The 19,757-nt window shown below is 31.9% G+C and overlaps 2 protein-coding genes across 2 annotated transcripts; both read left to right on the top strand.

The window, feature by feature from the left end:
• Nucleotides 1-3,611: 3,611 nt before the first annotated feature.
• On the top strand, nt 3,612-5,861 carry LOC110630482 (probable glucan endo-1,3-beta-glucosidase A6). The gene is made up of 3 exons (XM_021778000.2): nt 3,612-4,014; nt 4,108-5,409; nt 5,515-5,861. The coding sequence occupies exons 1-3, from the start codon at nt 3,957-3,959 to the stop codon at nt 5,553-5,555; spliced, it is 1,401 nt and encodes a 466-aa protein (XP_021633692.1). The 5' UTR covers nt 3,612-3,956; the 3' UTR covers nt 5,556-5,861.
• Nucleotides 5,862-16,154: 10,293 nt separating this feature from the next.
• On the top strand, nt 16,155-18,944 carry LOC110629794 (UV-B-induced protein At3g17800, chloroplastic). The gene is made up of 2 exons (XM_021776911.2): nt 16,155-16,643; nt 17,904-18,944. Exons 1-2 carry the CDS (start codon nt 16,240-16,242, stop codon nt 18,703-18,705), a joined length of 1,206 nt encoding a protein of 401 aa, XP_021632603.1. The 5' UTR covers nt 16,155-16,239; the 3' UTR covers nt 18,706-18,944.
• Nucleotides 18,945-19,757: the final 813 nt, after the last annotated feature.

The following is a 19,757-nucleotide window of genomic DNA, read 5'->3' as shown; positions in this document are numbered from 1 at the left end:
GGTTTATTAATTATCAGCAGCTAACCATATATCAAATCACTAATTATAAGTTTAACACCCGAGTAATACATCCGACTGTCATATGTCCAAACGTTACACTACTATGCCTAAGTGTCATATTGTGTGCCCGAGTGTCAAACCTGATCCAGACGATGTATATCTAAGTTTCAACAGCTTAATTTTGAATGAAATGTGGCTCACTTTAATGATACGTGGTGCTGAGTCATAACACCATGAATTAAAGGCATAAATGGTAGAAGCTGTGTTATCCAGCAAAAAGCACACGAATTCATGTTGCAAAAATTTTTGTAAATACTAACAAGAAAGAGGTGCAGTAGGGACATCCATAACCACTGGCGGAGCTGCTGGCCCTCTAAAAATTTTCGAATTCTTTAGCAAGTATTTAGATAATTTTATTTTAAAATATGAAAAATTATCATTAAATTCCTGTAGATTTAAAAAATTTATTAATTAGTTATTATTTTAAAATTAACCAATTAAAATATTTTATACTTTGTAAATTTAAATTTTTTATTCCTTTTATCAAATAAATTTTTGGATTTTAATATTTATACTATTTAATTTATGTATTTTTAGCTATATTATAATATTTAATTCATCCCGTTTTCCATTATTTTTGAATCTAAAATATTTTCTTTCTCATCTTCAAGATTTCAATGTTCCAAACAGTAAAATTTTTCCCATATTAAATATATGTATTTTTAGCTTATATTATCATATAAAATTTAATTATTAAACTTATTTTGTTAATTCCGTATCAAATATATTTTAAAAGTGATAATTTTTTTATTTATTTTATTTAGTTGAGAGTTAATTTATATGATTAAAATTATACATTAAATTATCTAAATTTAAATATTAAATTTTATTTTTTTTAACAATAAAATTATTTTATGAGTAATATTTAATTATTTAATAGATTTTATAGACTATTTAAATTATAAAATTAAATCTAGAAAATATAAATTTAATAGATAATATGTTAAATATTTAAATTTTAATCAATGAATAATGGATAAAAATCATTATAATTTTATTATATTATTATTAACTTTTATACAAATATTCTTCTGAATATATAATTATTTCATGTATTTTATTTTTTTATTATTTATTTAAATCAAATTCCTACTCAAATTTCTGTATTCGTTATTGTTCATAGCACATCAAATAAGACATTATTGAGAGTTAGTCTTTTAGTGAGTGAAAAGAAACACAGAAACATCAGATTAAAACAAACAAACAAAAAAATCAATTGTAGTATTCCTGCAATTTCTCTAGCAGAAACTACAATTTACATTGCTTAATGGAGAGGGCAATTGTCTCCACGTGTTTACTTCCCTTTTGGAAACATGTCCTTGCTTTGCTTTACTTTCTTACGTCTGAAAGTAAACACTGGTATCTTTCCAATTGAACTTTTCCTTACTATTATTTCTTAAACATAAATGTAAGAATATTAAAACAAATAGCAAACCCGAGAACACGCAGGTTGTCTATTTTCTCTCTGCAAAATTCCAAAATACGTTCCTTCAGAACAAGGGTCAGGATTTAGTATTCCAACTATGAATTTAATTCTATCGTTTGTTTTGTAGACATTTAAACAGATTCTATAGATGACCAACATTTTTGAGTTGGCAAAGCATTCGGACTTAATCCTGGCAGGACCAGAATCGACTATTATCCCTACGGAGATAACTTCTTTCTTTCATATGCTTTTTTCTTTCCGTATATACTTTCCCATCTTCCAAACAAAAGAAAAAAGGAAAAACTTTGTTAATCTCGCAATATTATAAATACTATTTTTACATAAATTAAATTATAAATTTTAAAATAAAAAATTAATAAAATTACTTAATTTTTTTATATTTTTTTAAAAATAAAATATATTATAATAAGCCAACAAGACGACACAAATTAAAAACTTTACTAATTTTTTATACTTTTTGATAACCGCCGGGTCTCTTCCCCTCCCATGTCAGGCCAGAGCCCATGATAGTGTAGGTCGGCCAGAGCTCATGATAGTGTAGGTCGGCCCAGAATCCAGAGCGCCTCAAGGAAGGCTTGCCCGCAGCAATGGACCGGATTTGAAGACATCAGCCGACCTGGGCCACTTTCGAGCCCAAAACCTGCTGTGTTGAAATCAGCCCCGTGATGGGACCCAAGGATGGGCAACAGGTCCGGTCTTTTCGCAGACCTTCTTGCACGCGCTCTGAGAGAAATTAAATGGCCGCCTGACATGAGTAAGGGGAACTGACACCACTGTACGTACGGAACTGAAAGACAGAGACAGACGTCCCTACAGTAGAAAGGTCGTTAGACACTATTGGCAAGAAAAAGAAAAAGAATAAAAGGAGAGGGACACCTTGCTCTCAACCCAAACTTACTCAACTATTATAAACCCTATTAGGTTAATGAATTTTCAATCCTTTTTATAAATCTTTTTACCAAATTAGATTAGTCGTGCCAATGGTTATTTTAATATATTAACTTTATAATTAAAATAAAATAGGTTGTTATGTGATATGAACTATTCTTATTATGCTGGTGAAAACTTCTCCTCGAAGAGTTTAAATTTCAAATCCCTTAGAATTTTTATTTAATATATAGTAATTGTGGAACGAAATTGAGAAACGACAAGAATTTATAAATCAAATACCTAAAAAATATCGACATAAGAGTAGAAAAGAACTCACACACTAAAATAATTGTTTGATTCAAGCCATGGATCTATGGATAATACCAGTACTTAGGATTTTGATAAATTCACCAATAAAGCAAATCATAGAAAACCGACTCGAATATTGTAATTTTTAACTGTAATTGTTTTGCATTTGTATATGAACAAACATCATTTGCATGTAGAGCCTGAAGCTCTGGAGGCGGGGCCAGAAGCCAGATACAACGTGAACTATCTGAAAGATACAATGTGGCAAGAAAATCAGCAACCACATTTGCAGCGCCAGGAATCCGAACTGAACATCTTGGAGTTGTGCACGGTTAATTTATAGTAGCAAGCAAAGCATGCAAGTCCCCCATGCACACGTTCCTCAGCCATTAATAAGATTCTTTAAACGATTTTCTTCTTCTCTCTCGAAAGGAAAACGATGTTCATATTATATGCCGTGTTGTAATATTTTAATATTAAAGACTTTAATGAATCTCATCTTCAGAAAAAAAACAAAAAAAACAAAAAAATCCATTTCCTTTGAATACAAATATAAATGAACTAGATTAAAAATAAAGTATGAGATCATATAAATATTAAGTTTTTAGTCATAATTACACATGAAGGATGTGCGAAAATACTTTATTTTTTTTATGTACAAATAACTCTAGATTGGTATTAGTGCTTGATTGACCAGAGGAGTCATTAATTTCACCATTCCATGATTCCATGCAACAGCTGTGTCAACTATGGCTTCTCACACACTACACAGGCAGTACTACGTGGGACAGAGCATTAGCAATCCAACGGCTAAATTGCAAATATAGACAAATACCTTTTCTTAGCCACCTCACCAGCTCAGCCCCATTCCCCTGTCTCTTTCCTTTCACTCTCCTCCTTATTCCTCCCTATAAATTCAACTAAAGTTCATCTCCCCAAAAAGCCTCCCACCCATTCAGCCTTCTTTATCTCTATAATCTCTTCTCTCTCTCTCGTCTCATCGACTCTCTGTGTGTATCACTCTTATCTTTCTTCCTTTCTTTATCTTTTCACAAAGGTAAAGGCTATAAAAAAAGACCCTAACGTAAGAAAAGTGATATATTCCCTTATTCCTATATTACAGCGCCAAGTCTCACTCTCACCCTCCAAAACTTAAAAACCAGACTTTGATGTAGAGTCGGTCTCTGACTCTCTGCTCTTCTTCAGCTGCCCTCCCCTCCCTGCTTCCAAAATCATAACCATTAGAGTAATAAGCTAGAGGAAGAGAGCAATGACAGTGATGGATTTTGTTCCTCTCTTCATTTTTGCTCTCGTTGTTTCCGTTTGCAGTGAGTTTACATATTATTTCGTGAATTTCTGATATGGGTTTTCTGCATTTTGTCCTCTTTTTTCTCTGATACACGTTGTTTGGTTCCTTGCAGGTGCTGAGATCTCGAGCAAGGTTGGAATAAATTGGGGTGGGCTGGGAAATAACCTTCCATCACCGACGAGGTCAGTGGAGCTTATCAAATCAATCGGAGCCAAACAAATCAAAATCTACAATGCGGATCCTGACATCCTTAATGCCCTCAAGAATACCGACTTCGTTGTCTCTATCATGGTACCCAACGAAATCATTGCCAACATCTCCAAAAGCCAATATCTCTCCGATCGATGGGTGCAGACCAATGTTGTGCCTTTCTACCCTGAGGTAAAAATCCGATATCTCCTTGTTGGTAACGAAATCCTCACTAACCCTGATCTGGGGACATGGTACAATCTTGTGCCGGCCATGCGTCGAATCAAGAGTTCCTTGAAAACCCACAAAATCCATAAGGTTAAAGTTGGGACTCCATCGGCAATGAATGTCCTGGAATCGTCTTTCCCACCTTCAAGTGGAACTTTCCGATCAGATATTTCGGCTCCGATAATGAAACCCATGTTGCAGTTTTTGAACCGGACTAAATCGTTCTTCTTCGTCGACGTCTACCCTTATTTCGCCTGGGCCGATAACTCGAAAGACATCAATCTCGATTACGCTCTTCTCGAGTCCACCAATGTGACATACACCGACCCGGTCACCAACCTCACTTACACCAATCTCTTTGACCAAATGCTGGATGCTATCGTCTTCGCCATGAAACGGCTCGGGTACCCGGATATCCGGATTTTCATCGCGGAAACGGGTTGGCCCAATAACGGCGATCTCGACCAAATCGGAGCCAATATTTACAATGCTGCCACTTACAACCGCAACATAGTAAAAAAGCTCACCACCAAACCCGCCATTGGCACTCCAGCCAGGCCCGGCTCTGTGATTCCTTCTTTCATCTTCGCATTATATAATGAGAATCAGAAACCGGGTCCTGGCACGGAGCGGCATTTCGGGTTGCTATACCCTAACGGTTCACAAGTATACGAGATCGACCTCAGTGGAAAGACACCGGAATCAGAGTATACAAAGCCGTTACCGGCACCGACAAACAATGAACCATATAAAGGAAAGATATGGTGCGTGGCGGGTAAAGGAGCAAACAAGACTGCGCTGGGGGATGCGTTATCGTATGCATGCTCGCAGGGGAACAAAACTTGCGAGCAGATCAAACCGGGAAAATCGTGTTTCAAACCGGATTCATTGGTTTGGCACGCGAGCTACTCGTTTAGTTCGTATTGGGCCCAGTTTAAGAAGCTGGGCGGGACCTGTTATTTCAACGGGCTAGCGACGCAGACAGCTAAAGACCCAAGTAAAGCTCTTTTTTTATTTTTTTTTTTTTTTTTTATTTTATTAAATTTTGATTTGAGAATTTAATTAAGTTATTTATTTATTTAATTAATGTGATTTGATGTAGGTTTTGGGCACTGCAAATTTCCAAGTGTGAGTCTATTGTGAGGCAGCATCTCCAAGGCAAGGGATTTAGGGTTGCCGATTTTGCTATGGGCTGAGATTTATTTAATAAAGTTTAGTCTATTCTTTTAGGCATGTGGTTTTTTTTTTATATATATAATTTTTAGGAAGAAAGAAATGTCAGTTCAACCATTATTACAAAATGGATTCTTAAATCTCTAGGCCTTTTTTCCATTGAAAGTATTATTTGATTATTGTATGCTGCTTTATTGGCTATTCTGCAAAGGATAGAAGATTGCAACGGCTAGTTATTCAGTTTATTTATGAACTCAACGGCTAATTTTTTTGGTATTCTTTTTTGTTGTAGTGGTCCTCCATTGGAACCGACAACCATTTTTTTCTTTAGTTTGGACAAGTTGTGGGTGATTTTTATTCCCAGTTGTTAGAATCTGATTGTGATTATGAATAAAAAAAATGGAGGCATATGGGGATTCGCAATAGAAATCATAAATTAGAGAAGATAAGTCAAAAGTTATGATTTTAATAATTCATGTTTGGAAAATTTAAGATGCAAAATGACGATTTAAGTAGTTGCTTTTATTCTTGGCTTAATCTGTTTATATTTGTCCCCATTTGAGAGAAGGATCTTATTCTCCAACGATTCTACAAAAGGCCAAAATAAATAAATAAATAAATTGGAGGTCTAAATGTTATCTTATTAGTTAGGACTTAGGGTTGGTGGAAATTTGTATGCATTAGATGCAAAAACAAGGACTTGGGCTAATGAAAACTATGGTACAAAATACTAGGATTGCCTCTGCCTTGTCACTAATCATGATTATACATAAATTCAACACTGCCTGAGCTTAAAATGGAGACCTTGAGTGAGAAAACACATATATTGAATGTGTTGAACAATTTACCGTAAACAGGAATAAGCATGGCAATTCTTTTTCTTCATTTCATAAGTGGATTGGTGAAAAGTGTTGGTCTGGTGCATAATTGGTAAGTTGAGAACCTGGGATATTTTAGAATTTGACGTTTAACAACCTCATCACATGCCTTTTTTTCTAAAAAAAAGCATTTGCAATAAATATACATTTGAAGCTTACCATCCTGCAACTACTCATTAATTTTTGTCTTGCAAAATTGGTGTATGGTAGTGAAATGCACAATCAACAACTTAATCATTTCTCTTTTGTGTTTTGGACAGAAGAGAAAATGGGGCTGTAGGGTTCACATGTTAACAAATAAATTTATGAATAACTTCAATGCTTAATTCATGAAAAAAGATAACGGAGTTTATATATGGTGAGTGAATCTTATCATTCCTGATTTAGTTGTAGTTGTGGATGAGTCCTTATATATTATTGTCAAAGAAGATTACAACGTCACGTGGATTTTCTATGGCAGCCGCAGTTACAAGGATTAGCTTGTAACCCTTAATTTGATTAATCACTCTTATTTGACCTAATTATTTTAGTCTCAATAATCCTCTCTATATTAATCAACCAATAAAAAAATAAGATAATTAAGAGAAAAAGTAAATAATAAGATAAATTTTAGAATATTATAAAAGTAATTATTGTATTTAATAGAAATAAAATTAAAAAACAACTAATACTCTTAATTTTCTTAAAATAATAAATAACTTTTAAATAAATTAATTTTAAAAAAATAACAGTAAAAAATGGACGGATGTAGTATTTATAATTCATTTTAGGATAATTAAAATTAAACTTTAGAGTGCTTAAAAGATTTTATTATTATTATTATTAATGAAAGAAAACAAAAGGCAAGTTGCTCTATTTTGGCTATAAATATTCAAAGTGTCAAAGCCCTCGTCTGATCAAGATGGCTAAGGCTTTTCCTAAGCATTGTTCCGCCGGATCAGGATCGAGTCTCCTAGTCTTTATTCTCGGTGGTTGCCCTATAATAAAGAGTCTTGTAAATTTAACATGATATTACCATTTATCGAAAATGGTGTTGAAAGTGTACTTCAAATTTTGTAGTATTTCCACCGCAATCTTATTGTGCTGAATTAATTTTTTGAGAATGCATATATATTAAATGTATATGCACTCATCAATGACAATATTAAAGTTAGAGAAGATGATATATAAATTTAACATAGTTCGTGATTTTATTATAATATTTATATTCATAAATAAAATAAATATAAAATTATATTATAATAAAAAAATATGATACAATTTTTTAAAATTCTTAAATATTAAGAATAGCATATTTCTTGACACATGCTATGAAAAATAATTATTTATACTCTTCTTGGCTTTAACCTGGATGTTTTACTACCACTGCAAACTTCACAAAAATATTCTTTTAAATCACAGTGCGAAATTTTGTATCAAGTTACAGTTCAATTCATGAAAATATAAAATTAAAATTCAAGCCGCATAATTAACATATATCAATTTCTATATAAAATTAATGATTGAAAAGTAATTTCTTATATGAATATGTACTTTTCTTAATGATTATACAAATGTTAGAATTTGATAAGTTTAATCACGAAAATCTTTCTTATTTATATTAAGATTTTATTTATTTTACAGAAAATGTTTTTTTTTAAAATATTTTTTATATTTTTAACATTTGAAATATTCAAAAAATTTAATTAATAGAAATTATTTTTTTAATTAAAAAAATAAATTATTTTTCTGAGATTTATAATAAGATTTTTATATATAAATTTATTAATATATTTTATTTTTTAAATTAAAATTAAATAATAAAAATAAATTATTTTATTAAAAAATATTTTTCATGAAAAATAATTTTTAAAAAAATATTTTATATGGAAAATATTTTCTAAATATAAATTATTTTTTAATTTATTTACTGAGAATTTATTAATTTAAATTTAAATATGAAATTAGTTAAAGTATCACTTTATTTATTGATGGAATGAATCATCAATCATTATAATCAATATCCTTTTCTTTTAAGAACATTCAATCTCCGGTTAATTACTTTTCATTTGTTTAAATTAATTATATAAACCAAATTCATTTTACATTCATATGTCATATTAAATAAATTATAAAATACTGTAACAGACAACGAATCACAAATAGAGAGAAGAATTAATTGTTTTCTCATTGCTAAAAGAGGCTTTATATATAATGAGTTGACAGCTCTCTTATTGAACAAGAAAAAAAGAAAATAAAAGAAATTGAGCTACAATTACAGCCTATTAGCTATTCTAACCAACATGATACATATATTTAGAGTATTACAAGTTAACTACCCTTTTTTCTTTTTTTCTATAACACCCCCGCAAGCTGGAGAGTGAATGTCTATCACTCCCAACTTGGATAACAAGCCCTGGAAGGGAACTATACCAAGCGCTTTGGTATGCAGATCAGCAAGTTGGTCAGAAAATTGGACGGGTAAAAGCTTGATAATACCTTGTTGAATTTTGTCCCTAACAACATGACAATCCATTTCTATATGTTTTGTGCGATCATGGAATGTTAGATTAGTTGCTATGTGAAGAGCGGATTGATTGTCACAATAAATTACTGTTGGTTGGCAAAGAGTAGTGACATGAAAATCCTGTAACAGATAAGGAATCCATTGAAGTTCACAGGTGGTAGCAGCAAGTGCTCTATACTGTGCCTCAGAAGAAGAACAAGAAACAACACTTTGTTTCTTAGATTTCCAACTAATTAGGGACTTTCCAAGAAAGAAATTATAGCCAGTGATAGATCTTCTAGTATCCTCACATCCTTCCCAATCTGAATCATTAAAAGTTGTAAGTTTGAGAGCAGAAATAGAAGGAAAGAATAATCCCTATCTAGGAGAAGCTTTAATATATCTCAATATCCTTCGAAGAGCCTGTTGATGATCAGTGGTTGGGATGAAATGAACTGACTTAACTGATGGGTAGCATAGCATAAATCTGGTTTGGTGGTAGTTAGAAATATTAGTTTGCCAACAAGTTTTCGATAAGAGGAAGCATTTGCCAATGGATCACCTTTGTCTTTTGATAATTTCAAAGCTAGATCCATGGGGCTCTTAGCAGGTTTGCTTGTAAGAAATCCAGTTTCTGAAATAAGTTCTAGTGCATATTTTCTTTGATAAAAGGATATGTCAGCCTTAGTCCTAGCAACTTCAAGTCCCAAGAAGAATTTAAGAATGCCTAAGTCTTTAATCTTGAAAGTAAAATCTAAAAAAGCTTTATCGAGTCAATTTCAACTAAATCATTTCCAGCAAGAATTAAGTCATTAACATAGACCAAAATGACTGTAAATGATTCTGAATTCCTTTTAACAAACAAAGAGTAATCAACTTTGGATTGGCAATAACCACAGGTAGTAAGGGCTTGAGACAATTTGAAGAAACACTACCTACTAGCCTGTTTAAGTCCATATAAAGATTTTTGTAACTTGCAGACTTTATTTGGACTATCAGCTTTAAAATCAGGTGGAAGAACCATGTAAATCTCATCATTTAAATCTCTATGTAAAAATGCATTGTTGACATCTAACTGCTGTAAATGCCATTGATGAATAGAAGCCAAAGCCAATAAGATCCTTACTATGGTCATTTTAGCTACTGGACTAAAAGTGTCAAAATAGTCTATGCCCTCAGTTTGTGTGTAGCCTTTAGCTACTAATCTAGCCTTGTACCTTTCAATGCCACCATCTGCCTTTTGTTTAATTTTGTAGTCCCATTTACAGCCAATGGGACTCTTATTTATAGGCAAATCTACCAACAACCATGTTTGATTTTGCTGCAAGGCAGAAATCTCAACAGCTATAGCTTTTCTCCACTCCTCATATTTAACAGCTTCTATATAATTTTTGGGTTCAGTAGTACTAGAAATGCTTAGAGTAAAGTGCAAGTGTGATGGTGACAAAGAATCATATGAAATGACAGAAGATAAAGGATAAAGGACATTAGGAGCTTGAGACATATTGAAGTTTGAAGATGTTAAATTGCAATGATAATCTTGTAAATAAGTAGGTAATTTGTTTATCCTTTAAGAGACTCTTGTGAGAGGAATTGAAGATTCACTATGAGGGTCAGGAACTAACTGAGACTCAGTAGTAGAAGAAGACTCAGTGGTAAAAAGAGACTCAGGAATATCAACAAAACTAGGCAATTGAAGAGAATCAGAATAGTCAAGATCAGAATGCTCATGGTGGATAATAACCTCATTGATGTATAAGTCTGAGTATGGAAATACATGTTCTTGAAAAGTAACATTTCTGGATAAGAATATATGTCTGGTCTTCAAATCCATCACAACAAAACCTTAAGTGCCATCCTTATAACCAAAAGACACACATTTCTTGGCTCTTGGATCAAATTTGGTCCTCCCTGATATAAGAGTAGATGCATAGCACAGAGAGTCAAAGACTTTCTGTTGCAAGTAATCTGGATTTTTCAAAAATAAAGTCTCAAAAGGTGAATTATCTTGTAAGATGGGAGTTGGAATTTTGTTGATAAAGAAAACTAAATGAAGAACACAATAGGACCAAAAGGATTTAGGGAGATGGGATTGAAACAAAAGAGCTCTTGCCACATTAAGGATGTGTTGGTGCTTTCTTTCCACTATTACGTTCTGTTGAGGGGTTTCTACATATGTTGTTTAATGTATAATTTCCTTACTATGGTAGAATTCAGGCATGTTAAATTCAGGACCATTATCACTTCTTATCTTTTTCAAACTTGTTTCAAACTGAACCTCCACCATTTGAATGAAATTCTGCAATAATTTTTTTACTTCGAACTTATTTTGCATCAAATATATCCATGTATATCTATTGTAGTCATCCACCAAAGTAAGAAAATACTTATCTCCATTTATTGAAACTGCAGAAACTGGGTCCCAAATGTCCACATGTACAATGTCAAAATGTCTAGTGGTTTGGGATTGGCTAACAGAAAAATGTATTCTCTTTTGTTTAGCTAAATGACATATATCACAGGAATCTGATATATGATCCACAAGTACAGATGGACATTTGGAATGCAAAACTTTGAGTCTAGAAGTAGATGGATGACCAAATCTGTAATGCCAAACACTAAAGGGGTGAGAACCAATGTTGCCGGCAACTTGAGAAACCTGGTTAATACTCTTTTGATGCAGCACATATAGGCCTTCCTCAACCTTAACTGTACCAATCATCCTCCAGAGTTTCATTGCCTGAGTGAAACAATAATTGTTGCCAAACACCAAGCAGCAATTAAGAGCAGCAGTAAATTTAGTGACTGAGATTAGATTGAAAGTAAAGGAAAGAATATAAAGGACATTTGTGAGGCAAAGATCATAAATGAGGCTAATTGTGCTTGAAAAATGTGACATTAGCTGCTCACCATTTGGTAACTTGACATGAATATGGTGAATTCTTTTGTAAGAAGAGAAAAGAGACAGAGCAAAACAAATATGATCTGTTGCCCCTGTGTCTAAAAGCAAAAAATGAGACTTGGAAAAACATGATAGTGATATTGAATTAATTGTGGGAATTGAAACTGAAGTATTACTAGTACTGACTTGGTTAGTGGTGTGTGAAACTGCTAAATCTGAAGGTTGAATTAAAGCTAATAACAGTTGAATTTGCTCTTGAGTAAAAGGAGCACATGATCCACTAGAATTTACAGTTGCTGGCATCTGATACGATTGTACACTCTCATATGTTTTAGTAGCATCATGCATTGCAATCTGATTGATAAATGAGTTTCTAAACTTAAAACCAGGAGGGAATATGTGTTTCTTATAGCATGTATCCATAGTATGCCTCTGCTTTCCACAGTAGGTGCACACCTTTGCATTGCCAGAAGGATTTCTGTAGAAAGCATTTATGTTCTGTGACTGATTAAAACTAATTGCTCTTTGAGAGTTTCCTTCAAGATTTGATGCCTTTGCACTAACAAATACCTTCACATTTTCACCAAGATCAAATTGTGTCTCTTGCTGTACAACTAGTGAAAAAACTTTATTTATGGAAGGCAAAGGATCTATAAGCATAATTTGATATCTAACATGAGTGAATCTATCATTCAGTCCTTTAAGGAAGCGAATTGCATAGTCATTTTTCTAATATGTAGTAAATTTTGCCACAGCACCACAAGTACAAGGATCAGTGTATGTGCAAACAGATATAGGTCTGAAATTCATTAACTCATCATATAATATTTTGAGTTCTATAAAATATTCAGTGACAGTACGATTATCTTATTTGAAGGCATATATTTCTTGCTGCAGATCTGAAATTCTGAAAATGTCTCCCTGTGAAAACCTTTCTTGAAGATCTTTCCAGATCTCAGCTGCTGAATCAATCCATATGATACTCTGTGCGATGGAAGGAGATAAGGATCTTGTAATCCAAGATGAAATTGTTGTGTTGCATCTTTGCCAAGCAACGCGCATTGGATTCGTAATCAGCGGTGCTGATAGAGTTCCATCAACAAATCTGTATTTATTTTTGGATAATAATGCCATTTTCATGGCACAAGCCCAATGATGATAGTTTTTCTCATTAAGAACAGTGGACACGAGTACAAGTGACAGATTCTCATTGGGATAAAGGTAGTATGGATTGGATTGATTCTGCAAGTAGTTATTGATTTGATTCACGGCAACAATAGGTTGATTCGCCATTGAAAAAAAGGAAGGAGAAGAAAAATTATTGAGAAGACGGAAAACAGTTATGGAAGCGGAAGTGCTTTGATACCATAACAGAAAAAGAATCGCGAATAGAGGAAAAAATTAATTGCTTTCTCAATGCTAGAGGAGGCTTTATATACAAAGAGTTGACGGCTTACTTATTGAGCGAAAAAAAAAAAAAAGAAATTGAGCTAGAGTTACGATCTATTAACTATTCTAATTAATAGGATAAATACATTTGGAGTATTACAAGTTAACTACCTTTTCCTTTTCTTATGTAACACACCAGACAGTTCATTATAAGTAGGAAATATATAATGCATCAAAAATATCTTTATGATAATTATAATTTATTTTATTTTATTTAAAATTTTTAATTTGATTGAGTAATTATATTGACTTTCTATATAAAATTCAAATTTATTGAATATTATTTTCACATTTACATTATATTTAATTAAACTTTTCTATAATTTAAAATATAATTTCTAAAAAGTAATTAATATAACAAAATTCATACTAAAAAAAGGTTGTTTTTTTAGTACCGACTATTTGGATTCGTTGCAAATAATAAAATTCTAAGCCGCCAACACTGTTCAATATATATTAGTTCATCGCTAAAGTATTAGCGACAAGCAATCCATCGCTAATAATTTTTAGCAATTCACATAAAATTTTATAAATTAAATCAGTATAAAATTTATTTTTCAATATTACAATGGATAAATATAAAATAAAAATAATATTATATAATATTTGCTATAGGTATTATTATAATAATCAAATAAAATTTTAAAAACTAATTATAATTTACCATTAATTTTCAACTTTATTTTAGGCTGATGACAAATTATAACAGTGATAACTTTCAAGATTCGATCAGCATACATTAAATAAATATTAATTAAATAATAGGTATATTTTCACAATATAATTTATTAATTTTTAAAAAAAAGCTAGTTAAATTTTATCATATAATTTTTTATTGTAATTTAAATTTTATATGTAAGATTTTTTTGAATAATAATATTTTACACAACAATGGAAACAACTAGAATAAAATTTATATAATAAGAAATTTTATATCAACAAAATAAAAATATATTAAGTTTATATAATAATAATAAATAAATAAATAAATTATTATCAAAATAGAAAAAAAATAATTAAGTTTAAATGAACTAAATACATTATTTATATAAAAAAATACTTATGAAACTTATTTTTTGAAAATGTATATTTTTATTTTAATCACTCTAACACATATATATAATTAATACTAAATAAAAAGTAATTAATCGTTAATTCTATTAAATAATAAGTATTCATAGATTTAGTATAAAATAAATACATCTGACTAAATTTGAGAGATTTTATATTTTATTCTTTTAATTTTTATTTTAAAAAATTTTATTAAAAAATAAAATATTAATTAATCAATATAAATTGGTTGTTTATAATTAAAATAAAATTTTAATATTAAGCTATATTTAATCAAAATATAAAACATTTAAATTATTTTTTATCATGCAAATATATTTAAGGCTCATTGAGCAAGAGTAAAAAAAATATAAAAAATATTAAAAAATAGAAAAACAGATGAGCCCTCAACTCAAAAAATTGCGGCCCACAATCAAAAGTTTACGGCGCACTAAAAGCCGTAAATTAAATTAAATTAAATTAAATTATTTTAATATAAATTAAATTCAGAAAATATTTTTTTATAATTTTCTCAAATTTAATAATGTTTTTGCTATGGTTCAACATGTATTTGTGCTTATCCAATGCAATTTATTTAAAAAAGAAAAAAAAGAAAAGAAAAGACATTCTTAGCTTATCAGTTGTCTTATCACCAACAAAATAACAAAACTGTCAGCTTTTGGATGTTACCGTGAATCATCTTACCATAAAATATATAAAAAAATTACGGAACTAAAATTTTTTAATTTTAAAAATATACCTAACAATTTTAAAATCTATTTATCAATTTCTTAATTATTTTAACTATTAATTATTATAAAAAATTTAATATAATTAATAAATTTTTTATAAAAATATAAATCAGCTACTGATATTTTTAAATCATATAAATTAAATAATAAAATATTTATACACTAAAAATAATAAAAAAATTAATCAATATTTTTTAAAATTTTAATAATATTTTAATATATTTCAAAATAAAATAGTTACCTTAAATAGTAAAATTTTCAATTTAAAAATAAATAGAAAAGGGAAAAAATTGGCAGGCTTCCAGTGTCATGGAAAGGTAAACCTCTTCTCAGCTTTGTCAGTGTAGACAACCAAGTTTCACCTAAATGGGCAGCGGTTTAATTATTATTATTTTTTACGACCGTTATCTTTTAACTTTAATTTATTTTATAAATTTATATTTATTTACCTCATAATTTTTATTTATTTTTTAAATTGTTATTTGATTTTTATATATTTAATATATAAATAATCTATTATAATTTTATTTTATTTTTAAAATTTCTCATTAATTATCTAAATATTTTTATTATTTAATAAAATTTAATATTTTTTTTAAAAAATATAATTAAAAAGTTAATAAAAATATTTATTTATTTATTTATATATAGAAAAAATTCCTTCCGTTTAATGGAATAAAAATACAAAGTACTAAATTATTAAATTTTAAAAATAAATGGATATATCTATTAATTTCAACATGAATTGGGGATCAAAAAGTAATTTAGGAAAAGGTAGGCACAGATATTTTCTTCAACAAAAGCGACAATATAAAAATCAAACTAAAACGATGGCTTATCTCATTATCCGCTAAAAGCTAAGACAATAATAACACGGCAGTGGCGTCTTCTTATCATTACTCCTCCTATCTCCGTCCTTATTCATCCCACTTGGCAACTACTCTACATCCGGACACACCCAGTTCCCATTTCCTGCCACTCTCCTTCTGACACCTGTCCCCTCTCTCTGCCCTTTTTCTCTTAACCCTTATCCATAACCACTTTCTCATATTTATCACATCCACAGCCCACTTCATTCGGAAGCCATTATTAAAGATTAACTCTCTCTTTACTCTTTGGGGGATCTCGATCTCTGTTAATGGACTATAGCTTCTCTACTCGCGCAATTAATTCTCTCCATTTTTCACCATCTGCGGTAAAATCGCGTTTTTTACCCTCGATTTTCACTCCCTCTTTCACCCTCGAGTTCGCCGGTCGGAGTCTGTCTAGTACCGGTGCTTTTTTTCGACGGGAAGTACGACTGCCGCTGGTTCTGGTTGCTAGAGCAGGGTCTAGCCACTGCGAGCCCAGCAGTAGTAGCTTGAACACGCCTCTTGAGCCGCGTTCTGCTGCTGGGAAGTTTTTGATTAGTGTGTTTCAGAATCAGAGACAGTTGTTTCATGTTGCGGTTGCTGATGAGTTGAAGCGTTTGGCTGATGATAGAGATGCTGCTGTTTCTCGCATGTTTCTTAGCTCCGCCTCCGATGAAGCCCTGCTTCACAGGTTTGTGTGTCTATCTATATAGTTCCGATAATTTTAGATTAATTCGATTTTGAAGACGACGGTGTTAAACTTTTTGTGCGTTAAAGAAATGGTCTACAACAAGAAATGTTTGAGGATAAGCCTTGTTTATTGTAACAGAATATGCAGCAACTACTCTGGGTTCTCTAGCAATTGGGATGGGAAACAAAGAAAGGGGATTCTATTGATTATTGATTGCCTTACTTGAACGCAAGGCCTGAGAATTTATCACCAGAAAGTGCAACCGTTCTAGAAGAGTTGATCGGAAAATTTTAAGCCCTCTGAACTTATTAGTTGTTAGGCGCAGATGAAGGCCAACTGTCTGTTAAATTAAATGTTTGAAAAGGAAATTCACATTTATGTGATAAATACAAAGATTGAGGCTGAATTCATGAAGCCGTTTTCGTGAATACTCGAGAAAAAGAAAAAAAAATCCTTTTTGTGCAAACATCTTCAAAACTGATTACTCCTCCTAATGCGAGTCAGACCATATGTTGAATCACATTGGTCAGATACTTTGTTGAGAACCTCACCTTCATCTATGATTTAACCATTGCAATTTAGCTTGTCGTTTCTAGGCTCTGAAAAGCCGTGGAAAATTTATGGCTCAAGAGAAGGAGAATTTACAAATGACATGGGTAATGACATCTTATAGCACCAGATCTAGATGTGTTCAGTATCAATATCTTCAAGTTTGCAATGCAATAGTATTCTTTATAGCCGTAGATTTCTACTGTATTGAAGTATAGATTTGGTGGTTCTAGATTTGCTGCTGCTGCTGATTTTTTTGACATTGTTGAGTGGGTGGCCGAGATGATTGGATCTCATAGTTTGAGAACTGAACTGTGAATTTAACCTTTCTCTGATAGATATTTAATTCATGGGCACTTCTCAATATATATTATGTATCAAATTTGCAAAATTTAAATAATAGTTTGTGTCTGCCTAATGAGCAGCAGTTGAAAATGAAGGCAACTCTAACATGGAAAGCAACTTGCAACCAACGATAGCAATAGCTTTAGTGCATACTATCTGTCCAGCACTTCTTGTTGTGTTGAACATGGAATAGATGAGAGTTATTTGGGAACTTCTGTATATGGATGATGTTTTGTTATAAATACTTTCAAGTTAGTGATATTCTGTATTTGGCAACTCATAGGCGCTGTGCCAGTCACCTACTTGCCTCGGGTGCGCCTTTTATAGATGTGTTTTAACTAATTAATAATATTTCTGAAATGCCAGGAGAATTGCTCAACTGAAAGAACACGAGTGCCAAATTGCTGTTGAAGATATTATGTACATGTTAATAATTTTCAAATTCTCTGAGATCAGAGTTCCTTTGGTTCCAAAACTATCTAGGTGCATTTATAATAGCAGACTAGAGATATGGCCCTCAAAGGACTGGGAACTAGAGTCTGTCTATAGCTTTGAGGTTTTGGAGATGATAAGGGAACATGTCTTTACGGTAATTGGCTTGAGAGCAAATTCTAGTGTCACAGACAGTTGGGCAACAACTGAGATCCAACTACTACAGCTTGGTCATGTGTATGCAGCCTCCGTCTTATATGGTTACTTCTTGAAGTCTGCCTCCCTGAGGCATAATCTGGAATGGTGTCTAGCTGTGCCCCACCATGATGTTCATGTTTGTTGTAGGACTATGCTTCAGTTTCCAGACTCATTTCCCCGTGGTCTATCAAATCTCGTTCTTGGTCACATAACCAACACGCAGTCCATTTCATCAGGTCAAGGGTCAAGCAAGCAGGAGTTGAAACGCGAAAAATTGAAGGGCTATGTGATGGGTTTTGATGCCGAGACATTGCAGAGATGTGCCAAACTGAAATCTACAGAGGCTTTGAATTTGATTGAGAAGCATAGCTGTGCACTTTTTGGGGATTACAAGAATGGTTTGGAGGAGAATGATGAGGTTGTTTTGACTTCTTTTTCAAGCCTGAGGAGATTAGTTTTGGAAGCAGTTGCTTTTGGTTCTTTCCTTTGGGACACAGAAGAATATGTGAACTCTGTATTTAAGCTAAGTGAGAACTGAGAACTATTAACAGAGAGAGAAGTTGTCATGTAAGTACCGACAATCTGAGTTTCCCTCTTCTTGTACATTTGAGTTTGATTTCTCCATTTGCCTCTGAGAACTCATCAGCTTATTGTATAGTGTATATTTGTACCGTAAATAATGTACAGTCCACAAACTGTCGTGTGTACTACTATGGAATTTTGATGTTAGATTTCAACTGGTGAATCATAGTCAAAAGACATGCTCCATTATCTGCATATTACAAAATTTACATGTTGTATTGGACGAGTTATTTCCTGTATTCGACCAAATTCCTAAGATATTTGGGATCCTGATCTGGACAACTAGACCAGTAACTTATCCTCTGAAGCAATCGCAGCACAACAATGAGTGCCTTGCTTGACTCTATTTTGCTCAGGGCGAAATTTTCACCTGGTGAATGGTGATGATTCATTCCCATGTCTTCCTTTAAGGAAGATAAATCCGCTAAGCACATTGTTGTGGTGCTTTAGTATATGACTTGTTTCCTCTTATAATTTTTATTACACAAGGGATATTGAATAGTGCTAACTGGGAATGAATCATCAACGATTCAGGGATTTTGTTTTTGCTCATTTAGTTTTCATGGTTGGGGTGAAAAGGCTATGCTTTATAATAAACAAACTGCCTATTAAATTTAAATTCATTGATAGATCTCAACTTTCTGATAATCCACAGCCAGCCTGTGGTGCCCCTTTTTTGTGTTCAAAAATCAAAATAGAAAATTCCTCTGACGACTTAGTAGCCCTGGGTTAAAAGTCCAGGTCCTGCAAGAAACTTCCTGTGGCCAGGGTTTTTTCTTTCTTTTTTTTTTTTTACAGCAAGACCTGAGCATGATACCAGCACATTTCTAGAGGGATTAATAGAAATTCAGCATTTAAATTTACATAGATCAGCTGGAATTTAGGATCCAAAAATCAGAATTTGCTTATTCTTAATTGACTTCCAGTCATAATTAACAATATAAATAAATCAACTTCTTAATAATAGCTAGTTTCTTAGCTCATGAGTTTGAGTCTTCCCTGAACTTT

The sequence above is a fragment of the Manihot esculenta genome, chromosome 13, assembly GCF_001659605.2.
Source record: "Manihot esculenta cultivar AM560-2 chromosome 13, M.esculenta_v8, whole genome shotgun sequence".
Classification (NCBI taxonomy): Eukaryota; Viridiplantae; Streptophyta; class Magnoliopsida; order Malpighiales; family Euphorbiaceae; genus Manihot; species Manihot esculenta.
Note: the sequence above shows the minus strand (reverse complement) of the source record. Positions and strands in the feature narration are given on the sequence as shown.